The 12,600-nt window shown below is 39.1% G+C and overlaps 1 protein-coding gene across 1 annotated transcript in view; it reads left to right on the plus strand.

Annotated features, from left to right (window-relative positions):
* Window positions 1-12,600, plus strand: part of LOC135084926 (methionine--tRNA ligase, cytoplasmic) — a 60,705-nt gene that overhangs the window by 34,531 nt on the left and 13,574 nt on the right. Inside the window, exons 7-13 of the mRNA XM_063979673.1 lie at window positions 1,284-1,400; window positions 1,748-1,823; window positions 2,661-2,788; window positions 8,144-8,248; window positions 10,240-10,350; window positions 11,429-11,495; window positions 12,336-12,500. Of these exons, the coding sequence (XP_063835743.1) occupies window positions 1,284-1,400; window positions 1,748-1,823; window positions 2,661-2,788; window positions 8,144-8,248; window positions 10,240-10,350; window positions 11,429-11,495; window positions 12,336-12,500 (769 nt within the window). The remainder of the gene's footprint in view (window positions 1-1,283; window positions 1,401-1,747; window positions 1,824-2,660; window positions 2,789-8,143; window positions 8,249-10,239; window positions 10,351-11,428; window positions 11,496-12,335; window positions 12,501-12,600) is intronic.

Genomic DNA, 12,600 nt, shown 5'->3' on the forward strand with positions numbered 1-12,600 from the left:
TTATCCAAAAATACTCTACACGTATTTTTCACTTTTTCAAACTAATGAAAATTTAAAGAGATAAAGCGCGTCAAAGTTCGCGCGTGACGTCAATGCGTGCATAAAAGTGCCGCACGTTGTGACGTCGTGTGGAACTTCAACGCACCATAACTATGTAATTATTTGTTAGATTGACAAATAAAAATATATGTGTCCAATATTTTTTGATATTAAACATGACGGACTAAAAAATTTTTTTTAGGAAACTACCCTATTATAGTTAGACAACATTGAATGACATTGACAGGAGATTTGCTCGGATCAAACTCCCCGCACCCCGCGCGACCGAGACCATAAACTGGTGGGACGCGTCCGAGTGGATGAAACGAGATCTATACTGCGATATTAGTTCCGATTTATGGCACTTGACACTTAAGAATCTTTTGACTGTATTATTGTTATAAAGAGAAAATGTTTTTGTTCGTTTGTATTGAATAGCCTTCGAAACTACTCGATCTGAAAAATTCTGGCACCATTCCTACATTATTTTTGATGAACATAGACTGTACGAAGTTCGCCGCTTTAATAGTCAGTAATACCAGGCCTATTCATCTCCGCGAGTTTACATCGAAAACAAAACACGCACGATGGCCCACCTACAGGATACTATTTGACAAGGCCTCACATCACATACGAGCGAACATTGACTCACGCACGCGTATTCTTGTGTATGATGGAAGAAAATAAAGAAAATGGTGTACTAAATACTGTGCAGTATTTAACTGCCTAAATAATAATAAAAACACAGAATGTACTTTTTTAAGTTGCCTCAAGACACTGAGAGGTAAATAAGTAGTTAATATTATTCATGATAATTCATGCTAAATCATGTATTTCCTCCGCCATTTTCCGCAGTTTGGCGCCTCACGTCACATCATTTTACCGAAGTCAGCCCTATAGCTTCGGCGCAGTGCCGATTACTGACGTTTGTCAACAAAATAGTGCTTGACTCTTGAGACAGGCTAAATTACACCATATTGTTAATGACATTGAGCATACATTTTTTTAAATACCTTCGCGAAGTAAAACTTCTGTACGTAGTACTTATTATTATTCTGTGGTAATACTGTAATTCATTCTTTCAATTCCTTCATCACTTCATCAGGCCTCCCCAACCCGTCTGGCCAGCGTGGGGAGTGTAGGCCAAATCCTCCATTTGCCTCTGGTAACTTAGAGAGGGTCGTGCTCCTGCAGTGGGGACTAAATGACCCTATGATGATGATTTTATTACGTATTTCTTTCAGATTGCCAGTAAAAGGACGCAAGAACATCCTCATCACCTCCGCGTTGCCATACGTAAATAATGTTCCGCATTTAGGCAACATTATTGGCTGTGTGCTCTCCGCGGACATATTTGCAAGGTCAGTATGCCCACGACCCTAATGCCCACGCGTGGGAATAAGGCTCTGGCGTCTAGTCTCAGACCCAGAGGTACCGGGTTTGATTCCCAGTGGGGACAACATTTTCTGCTCGGTTTAGTTGGTGGCAAGGTTAGCTACCATCTTACCTAAGTCTGTCGCCATAACAACAATGTTAACAGCATTGTTGTGTTCCGGCAGTTGGAGGTAAGATAGCCAGTTCCTCTGTGGTTGAGGATTCCGGGTGAAGCTCGCTTCAACCTTCGGCTTGATCTGAAAATGTTAAATGCTCTTATAATAATTATAGTTGTTGACCTACCAAAGATAATTTGAATACATTTCTTTTCCAGATATTGTCGATTATGTGACTACAACACGCTCTATATCTGCGGTACAGACGAATACGGCACGGCTACTGAAACAAAGGTAAGTGAAATAATGATGGCCGAACTACAAAAACAAACTACGACACATTCAAGTACTTAAACGTTATTGCGAGTTTGCAACGTTATTACAACAAAATACTAATTTTTGTGGTGTAAATTACTCGTGCCTAGTGAATCTGGTGATCTTGAAACGGCTGAACAGATTTTCGTAAATTATCTTTTATGTTATAACTATGAACCACTTCGACCACCTATCAAGTAAAGTTAAAACCACATCAGAATCGGTATATTTAGGAGCTACGAATCGACAGACATAACACACTTTAAAAACCGGTCGTTTCCACCGCTACAACTGGTGTAAGGGTATTGTAAGACACTGCTTACCGTATCTGGGGTATGAGGTCAGGAAGGAAACTAACTCTTTAGTGAGTGGAGACCCTATTCCCTAAGACACTAATGCCGTTTTCACCATCAATCCCTAATTTTTAAGTGACCCCTATGATAACAAAATTTCTGTTATTTGTTACCGTAGGGATCACTTCAAAATTAGGGATTGATGGTGAAAACGGGCATAAGGTCCTCTATAGTCTGGTCTGCGAGCACGTAGAATTTGGTCCAATGACCCCAAGCTACCCATCCTTATCGCTCGCGCGTAATTATGTTGCTGTTACGCTCGCACACTCACTGCGGGTGCCAGTCGCACAGTCGCGACAGCAATACAATTACGCGCGAGGGATAAGGATGGGTAGCTTGGGGTCATTGGACCAAATTCTACGTGCTCACAGACCGGGCTTTAGCCCTACCTATTGTAGCCAGGATCTACAGCTTAATCGCCAACAACCAAACCAGGATTGAACCTATCTTGCCTTCATTCCAGGCGATAGAGGAGGGCCTGACGCCACAGCAGATCTGCGACAAGTACTTCGAGATCCACAACGCGGTGTACCGCTGGTTCAACGTCGGCTTCGACTATTTCGGCCGGACCAGCACTAAGGAGCAGACCGAGTAAGTTTATTGTACACAAAAATCACGTTTCACGATCATAGAGATCTAGACTTAGAGAGTTGCCATCTAATACCAGGCCTGTTCATCTCCGCGAGTTCACATCGAAAACAAAACACGCACGATAGCCCACCTACAGGAGGCGATTCGACAAGGCGTCACATACGAGATACGCGCGAGCATTGACACACGCACGCGTACTCTTGTATTATGGAAAAAAATAAAAAAATACTGTGTAAAAAATACTGTGCAGTATTTAACTGCCTAAATAATAATAAAAACACACAATGTACTTTTTTTAAGTTGCCTGAAGACACTGAGAGGTAAATAAGTGGTTATTGTTATTCATGATAATTCATGCAAATTCATGTATTTCTTCCGACATTTTCCGCGATTTGGCACTTCACGTCACACATTAGTTTGCCGAAGTTCGCCGAGCCAGCTATTGTCAATTATTATAGGTGTCAAACAGGATAGGGTCTTTGCGCTGGTTTTCGTCCAACTATCGGAGTTGCCAACTTTGTGATCTTAAAATACTCTTACATAAATGTATCATATTATTTTATGTCGTTCGAGTGCTCATAAAGGCAGTCAACTAAAGTCCATACTGCAACGCACACACAATCCGCACCGTAACGTAAACGCCTTGCCTCGCCGATGACAGTGCGCGAAGGGCAATGACAGCTCGAAAAACACTGACGTATATCAATGTCTCATGGACTTGGCGTAACTTTAAAATAAACGTACTCGGTACATTACGCACACATTTACACGCATTATAAATACATACACGATTTAAGAAAACAACATGGCCGCAATATAGGCAATCAGCTGACAGGTATTTGTGTGTGTGTGTGCGTGTAGTTGTCAGCTGATTGCCTATAAATATGTTGTTTTCTTAAATCTTGTATGTAGGTACCTACTCGGCACAAGTCAGGTAGTTAGTGACGTCACATGAAAATGTTGCCAGAATGAGTACTGACCAAACATTATCTATTTCTTTTTTTTATACATCACCAGGGGTAAGTTAGAAAGAGATAAACAGCTGTTTGTCATTAATTTGTCGAATTTTTGTATAGATCTACAGGGTGGAAACGATAAGTGATCTCACTCGATAATTTCTAAACCATACAAGATATCGAAAAACTGGTTACTGACCCTGAAAGTGCTTTACGAACTCTTTCAAACGGTACCAATAACAGGTTACAGAATAAACTGGAAGTATCTGAAAATTCAATGTTTCCAGCTTCCATACTAAATGTATGCCAACCACACAATATTAAGTGTAATTTTTAAAAATTAAATAATGAACCTAAAAAAAACTCGTAAATTGCATTTTTATTTAAAATTATTCAAGGAAAAAATTAGTTTTAGGCTTTACTTGCTATAAAGTGTTGTATCAAGTATCAAGAGATGAGTGCCATGACTGTGGTAGTACTAAATGTATGGGGGATAGAAACATTGGATTTTTGGATAGATCCAGTTTATTCTGTAACTTAATATTGATACCGTTGGATAGAGCTCGTGAAGCACTTTTAGGATCAGTAACCAGTTTTACGATACCTTCCGTAGTTTTTAATATTATGAGGCTGTACCAAATGTATGGAAGCCGGAAACATTGAATTTTCGGATAGATCCAGTTTATTCTGTAACCTGTTATTGGTGCCGTTTGAAAGAGCTCGTAAAGCACTTTCAGGATCAGGAACCAGTTTTTCGATATCTTGTATGGTTTAGAAATAATCGAGTGAGATCACTTATCGTTTCCACCCTGTATATTTCCTCTCCACTATTACCTCCATGCCACAAAAGGCGATACGTTGTTGATCCCTTTCCGAGTTGATTTGCCTGCTATATGACCTGAGCTTTGCTTTAAAAAAATGACCCTTAGTCATCTAAGATTTAATTTTGTATGAAGAAGTTTAATAAACACTTAAAATTGTGTTTATAATGCTATCAATTAGACATACGTGCCAAAAACTTTTCCTGTCAGCACGTTTTTTTTCTAGCGCGATGATTTCTGCAATGTACCGGTCACCGGTGTATGGCCGCGCATTTACGTAATTTTTTGGAACTCACTACTTTTTAAATTACATTTTCATTTAGGTAGAACTGTTGCTTAGGCATTATAGATTGCAACAAAACTAGCGCGGGATGGCTACTGCCTTCTGTGAATACAATACTTTGTATTCAAATTTTACGCATGTGTTTATGGCAGCTCAGTGAAATGGACGAAAACCGAAGTTAGATAGAAAACCAGCACAATGACCCTACTTTCAAAAATAATATTGCGATTTTATAAATCACTTAAACAACTTTATATTAATTTGCGGGTACGCCGGGACAGCTCGTAAAACAAATTCATTATTTACATATTACTAATTTATCAACTTTGTTCATTGTTAGTTCATTAGTTGTTCGTGTTTCGTTTGGGTTAGACCAAGAGCCGAATGCAAAAAATAAATGTTACTTAATTATATTAATCCTACAAAAAACGGACGGACGTGTGCAAGTCTAATAGCCATATACTTGGTTAACTCATTTTAAAAAGTGCACAAAAACGTTCTATGTTCAGACAGACTATATGACGAATCTATAAGAGTTCCGTTTTTGCCATTTGGCTACGGAACCCTAAATACCGTATCAAAATCTGTTGCATAGTTTTAAAGATCTAAGCATAAATAGGGACAGACAGACAGGAAAGCGACTTTTTTTAATAATTATTACGTAGTGATGATGGGCATATAGACCAAATAAAGACATTTTGATTTAAGGGGGGGACATCGTAAGAGCCATTCACATTTTTATCAGAAAGTTAATAAATTAATATATTTAGGTTTTTGAAATCTAAAACAGCCAGGAAATCAAAGAGGCAAACATGATACCTTTGTGATTTTATAGGAATTTTATTGTAAAACACGGTCATATTAAACTTTTATAAAAAAATCCAGAGGTAAATGTTTTTTTTTTCGAGAAAAATTTTTTCTAATCGTGTTTTCGAAAATATCATCCCATCACACATACGTTCTGTAATACTTAATATTGAAAACAGTGCGAAATATCGTCAATTGCAGTTTTCACATACTAAGGGCCCATAATGAAATTAGTATAATGTTTGTTTATGTAATAAAATTTGGTTTGAAATACCTACTGAATTGAATTTTTATTTCTTACTAGCTTTTTGGCTTCGCCCACGTGAAATAAATTGTCACAGTTATGTGTGTTATAAAATATTTAGGTGCTAGCTCTTACACTATATAACTGGCGGCCGCATGTAGCTGCGCGTTGCCGCGAAGAGCAGTGAATGCAAGTGTGGTGCGCTAGATGGCGACACAGTAGCTTCTTGTAGCAGTCAGCCCTATGGCATCAAGACAGTACCGATCACTGACGTATGTCAACAAAACGGTGCTCGACTCTTAAGACAAGCTAAATTACACCATATTGTTGATGACATTGAGCATACATTTTTTTGAATACTTTCGCGAAGAAAAACTTCTGTACGTAGTACTTATTATTATTCTGTGCTAATACGCCGAGTTCGAAACCCAGTGTCACATTAGAAATTCACACACACAAAGTAATCAAAATAAATTGCATTGGGTGCGATTTATTCGTTCGCATACTACGTTGCAAGTAATGTACGTACAGCACTACTACATACGCAGTGACGTACGATTGAATGTATCTCTCTGTTAGTTTGAACGTGTTCATTATCCAGCGGTATCAGTACTCAACGTTCGAATAATCTTTACTACTACGCAATCAATGTAAAATGTTTATACATATAACGTCACTGCTGTCATCATGGCTGTTACAAGCAATGTGTTCTGTTTTTGGGCATATTGCTGCGACACTAGCCCCGCCCCCTTTTCACATCGCGCTTTAGTTTCTGTGATCTGTGTTTACGATAGTAATTTAGTTCATCAACGCACACAACTTTATCTTTATCTTCCCGCGCTACGGTCGAACGTCGAATAACCCCCACCTATAGGCTGCGTTTCCACCAGAGATGTGCGAGGATGGGTAGCGAACCAATATAATCGCTTCATTTAAATTCGCGAGGTAAATGATTTGGCCAAAAAAGCGTTAGCAAGCGTTAGTACGAAAAATGGCGTCCTTTTAGCGGTATATGCTATCACTGCTAAAAAAATGTATGGAAAACGTCACTTTTGAAAACATCGTCCGCGCCAAAAACATGCTAAAGTTTTCGGCGGTTGCCATGGCGATCGCCATTTTGCTAACAATTTATATTTTCGGCCAAACCAGGCCTGTTCATCTCCGCGAGTTTACATCGAAAACAAAACACGCACGATTGCCCCCTACAAGAGTACTATTCGACAAGGCCTCACATACGAGCGAACATTGACTCACGCACGCGTATTCTTGTGTATGATGGAAAAAAATAAAGAAAATGGTGTACTAAATACTGTGCAGTATTTAACTGCCTAAATAATAATAAAAACACAGAATGTACTTTTTTAAGTTGCCTGAAGACACTGAGAGGTAAATAAGTAGTTAATATTATTCATGATAATTCATGCTAAATCATGTATTTCCTCCGCCATTTTCTGCAGATTGGCACCTCACGTCACATCATTTTACCGAAGTCAGCCCTATAGCTTCGGCGCAGTACCGATCACTGACGTTTGTCAACAAAACTTCTGACAAACTTGCTTGACTCTTGAGACAAGCTAAATTACACCATATTGTTAATGACATTGAGCATACATTTTTTTAAATACCTTCGCGAAGTAAAACTTCTGTACGTAGTACCAGGCCTGTTCATCTTCGCGAGTTTACATCGAAAACAAAACACGCACGATGGCCCCCCTACAGGATACTATTCGACAAGGCCTCACATACGAGCGAACATTGACTCACGCACGCGTATTCTTGTGTATGATGGAAGAAAATAAAGAAAATGGTGTACTAAATACTGTGCAGTATTTAACTGCCTAAATAATAATAAAAACACAGAATGTACTTTTTTAAGTTGCCTCAAGACACTGGGAGGTAAATAAGTAGTTAATATTAATCATAATAATTCATGCTAAATCATGTATTTCCTCCGCCATTTTCCGCAGTTTGGCACCTCACGTCACATCATTTTACCGAAGTCAGCCCTATAGCTTCGGCGCAGTGCCGATCACTGACGTTTGTCAACAAAATGGTGCTTGACTCTTGAGACAGGCTAAATTACACCATATTGTTAATGACATTGAGCATATTTTTTTTTAAATACCTTCGCGAAGTAAAACTTCTGTACGTAGTATTTATTATTATTCTGTGGCCAAACGAAGCCAATGATTAGACAATGTAATGTAGAAAATTATATTCATGACATAATTTGCTTGTCCACAGAATCTCACAAAAGATGTTTTTGAAGCTGAAGGACAATGGATTCGTCAGCTCGCAATCCGTCGAGCAGTTGCTTTGCGAGAAATGCGACCGATTCCTGGCTGACAGGTTAGTTGAATAGTTACCACCTTATTTTAAACCTTATTACCTAAAACTAAAGTCCAAACAATGAAATTTAAACGTGCTATATCAGTTTAAGAGATAAAGAACATGAAAAAGTACGACCCTTTAACTTTAAAGAGTGGTTCGGATAGAAATATCGTACTGAAATATTAAAATACTTTGTTTGATTACATAGGGTGCCCTCTTAGACGCATAACATTTTTCATCATAATTTAGTTTGGTATAACAGTATTTGCATAAAGTTTTTTCGCATAAACTTTGATATGCATAGTTTTCTAAATGCATAATGGTTTCTTAGGCATAATAATAACTTTCTCTAATTTTTAATACCATAATTTAAATAATCATAAATGTAAAGAACATAATTTTTATATACATAAAGTTTGTTTTTAATAAAATACTATAAACATAATTTAATTATTTATAACATTTAAAGTCATAAATATTGTCTATAAGAGCAACCAACATTAAAGAGTAAATAATTATGTATTTGTGATGTTGCGAACGATCCTCCTTCCACCTTTATACTCTTTCGGCCTATAGATTTGCAAAAACTAAATTATCTGTATCATTGTCATTTTTGTTCTTAATTTTTGACCTGTTTCTTAGAAAACTTAAGCTCGTGAAACTACATTCTGTTTGATCTTGAATCCCTCTTATCTATTATAACGCACATATTATACAGTCCACATTTCTTTTACAACATTAAGCTTGCCTGGTCTGAAATTATGTTGATCCCGACTGGCCGTGGTCTCTTCCACGTGGTATTAGTCTGCCCTATACTAGAGTGTAATTTAAAAGCCGGAGGCGCGGAGGGAGTGCGGTCCTCGCTCGCTGTAACATATATCCGGCAGCCGTGCAAGCTGGAGCGGCTGAGGTTCGGCGACCAGCCAGCCGAAGCTGCGGAAGCGAGCATGGCATGCCGGGTATATGTTACGCCAGAGCGGAAGGACCGCACTTCCCGCAGCGCCGGAGATAAGGCAATCCTAATGCTTGCTTGCATGCTTGCTTGCTTGCATGCATGCTTGCTTGCATGCATGCTTCCTTGCTGCTTGTTTGCATGCTTGCTTGCTTGCTGCTTGCTGCTTGCTTGCATGCTTGCTTGCATGCTTGCTTGCTGCTTGCTTGCTGCTTGCTTGCTGCTTGCTTGCTGCTTGCTTGCTGCTTGCTTGCTGCTTGCTTGCTGCTTGCTTGCTGCTTGCTTGCTGCTTGCTTGCTGCTTGCTTGCTGCTTGCTTGTTTGCATCCTTGCTTGCATGCATGCTTACATGCTTCCTTGCAGCTTGCTTGCATGCTTGCTGTTTGATTGCATGCTTGCTGCTTGCTTGCATGCTTGTTTGCATGCTTGCTTGTCTATTTATATTTGTTAACTTATAACATTTTTATATTTCATATTTGTTAAAATTATGGTATTTTGTATATTATGAATGATAATATTTATGGCATTGGTTTAGATGCCAATAAATGTTATGCCTAGAAATCGTTATTAAAAAAACAAGTATACAGAAAAAATATATACTAAAATATTATTATAGTAAAAGTGGTTATGGCAAAAAAAATATGCCTTATGAATTATTCTGTATGAACGTTATGCGAAATGATGAGTATGCCAAAAAACTTTATGCACTCTTAAATTATGACAATATTTTTTATGCAACCGAATATGGACCCGATTACATATGAGTCTACAACTTCTACAGAAAATTCTACTGTGTAATCATAGTAATTATTTATTCAATCTAATGTAACATTGTTTGCAAAATCCTATTGTAAGCCTAGCCACAGACCACAGATATTTCAGTCTGTTTCAGTATAAAATTTCAACAGTTTATTATAACGATTTGGTATCGGCCGGTTGCTCATACACACTGGAAGCCGACCAAACTATCGGCCGACAGAAAGTCTGGGTATCTAAAAGTGCTTTTTTTCCCAATTGCAAAAAATAAATGACTTTTTAAATAAGTGATTACTTAACAGATTCGTAGAAGGCACGTGTCCGCACCCCGGCTGTTTATACGACAACGCTCGCGGTGATCAATGCGACAAGTGCGGGAAACTCATCAACGCGATCGAACTCATATCACCCCGGTAAGAACTTATGTCACCCTAGTAAGAACTTATGTCACAACGGTAATAACTTATTTCAGCCTGGTAAGAACTGTACTGTTTATACGACAACGCTCGCGGTGATCAATGCGACAAGTGCGGGAAACTCATCAACGCGATCGAACTCATATCACCCCGGTAAGAACTTATGTCACCCTGGTAAGAACTTATGTCACAACGGTAATAACTTATTTCAGCCTGGTAAGAACTGTACTGTTTATACGACAACGCTCGCGGTGATCAATGCGACAAGTGCGGGAAACTCATCAACGCGATCGAACTCATATCACCCCGGTAAGAACTTATGTCACCCTGGTAAGAACTTATGTCACAACGGTAATAACTTATTTCAGCCTGGTAAGAACTGTACTGTTTATACGACAACGCTCGCGGTGATCAATGCGACAAGTGCGGGAAACTCATCAACGCGATCGAACTCATCTCACCCCGGTAAGAACTTAATTCACCCCGGTAAGAACTTATTTCACCCCTGGTAAGAACTTATTTCAACCAGGTTTTAACTTGCTTCACCCCCGTAAGAACTGTTTATACGACAACGCTCGCGGAGATCAATGCGACAATTGCGGGAAACTCATCAACGCGATCGAACTCATCTCACCCCGGTAAGAACTTAATTCACCCCGGTAAGAACTTATTTCACCCCTGGTAAGAACTTATTTCAACCAGGTTTTAACTTGCTTCACCCCCGTAAGAACTGTTTATACGACAACGCTCGCGGAGATCAATGCGACAATTGCGGGAAACTCATCAACGCGATCGAACTCATCTCACCCCGGTAAGAACTAATTTCACCCCGGTAAGAACTTATTTCAGCCTGGTAGGAACTTACCTCGCACTAGTAAGAATTTGTCTGATTTCTGTAAGAACCTGTAAGAAACCGAGGTAAGAAACTGCCTCATCCCGGTAAGAACCTGTTTCATTCCGGTAAAAACGTCTCCCATCTAGGTAAAAAGATCTAAAACTCAACTAAAATTGTCTCACCAAGTTGTGTATCTGTCATCATATCATTTTAATGTACCCATAATGTATTTGTTTCCAGATGTAAAGTGTGCGGCCACACACCTACGGTTAAACCTAGCAGTCAACTGTTTATTGAATTGGGACAGGTAAGTCAAGTTGTTCCATGAAAATATAGGATAATGTTACCAACCACCCAATTGAGGCATTTATCATTAATTAGTATAAAACAAAGTCACTGTCTGTCCATATGTATACTTAAATCTTGAAAACTACGACACTGATTTTGATGCGGTAGATAGTGACATAACCTTCCTCTTGAAGGTTTTTCAGTCAGTATAATACATTGTACCGAAGTTGGGGCGGGTCGCTAGTTGGTGATAATTTTTATGAGCTGTCAAAACGCGACTCATAGATTCTCTATGGCAAAGGGATGATGTCATCAGTTTGTAAACTCAATTTATTGATTTCAAAGATACTAAAATCTATTTTCACAGCATTTTTAGGGTTAGGTTAAAGCATAGAGATATAGAGAGATGCCAACTAATGCGCTGAGTTGAAACTCAGTGTCGCATTAGAAGTTAACAAACACAGAAATCAAAATATGTGCTCATTATCCACTGCGGTATCAGTACTCAACGTTCGAATAATCTATAGTACTACGCAAGCAAAGTAAGCTGTTTACATTATGACGTCGCTGCTGTCATTATTGCTTTCACGAGCAATCTGTTCTGTTTTCGGGCATATTGCTGCAACACCGGCCCCCTTGTCACATCTCCCTTTAGTTTCTGTGATCTGTGGGTTAAAGTGTTTTAAAGATATTCCTCCTTACTAATAAAACTTACACGCTCGTTGAACAGTATTTTAAAGTGACGTTTAGTATGGAAATGTCTTTTTAAAACAGTTCCAACAACTGTGTAACTTTTTATTAGTAAGTGGGTTAGTGTCGTTAAATCATTGATCAATGTTATCAACCATCCAATTTCCAGCTAGAACCATCCCTCCGTACTTGGATAAGCGCCACCGAAGGCCATTGGTCTCCGCCCGCGCGCGCGGTTTGCCGTGCGTGGTTGCGTGAACCGCTACGAGCCAGGGCTGTCACCAGGGACTTGAAGTGGGGCGTGCCGGTGCCAGTGGAAGGGTTTACTAGCAAGGTATGTGGCTTATGGAGTAAGTAGTACAGCTTTGTGTCAACAGATGGCGCTGTAAAGTTGCTTCGCGTTAGTGCTGTCACTAGGCACCTCAATAGTTCTT

The sequence above is a fragment of the Ostrinia nubilalis genome, chromosome 27 (assembly GCF_963855985.1).
Source record: "Ostrinia nubilalis chromosome 27, ilOstNubi1.1, whole genome shotgun sequence".
In the NCBI taxonomy this organism is placed as follows: Eukaryota; Metazoa; Arthropoda; class Insecta; order Lepidoptera; family Crambidae; genus Ostrinia; species Ostrinia nubilalis.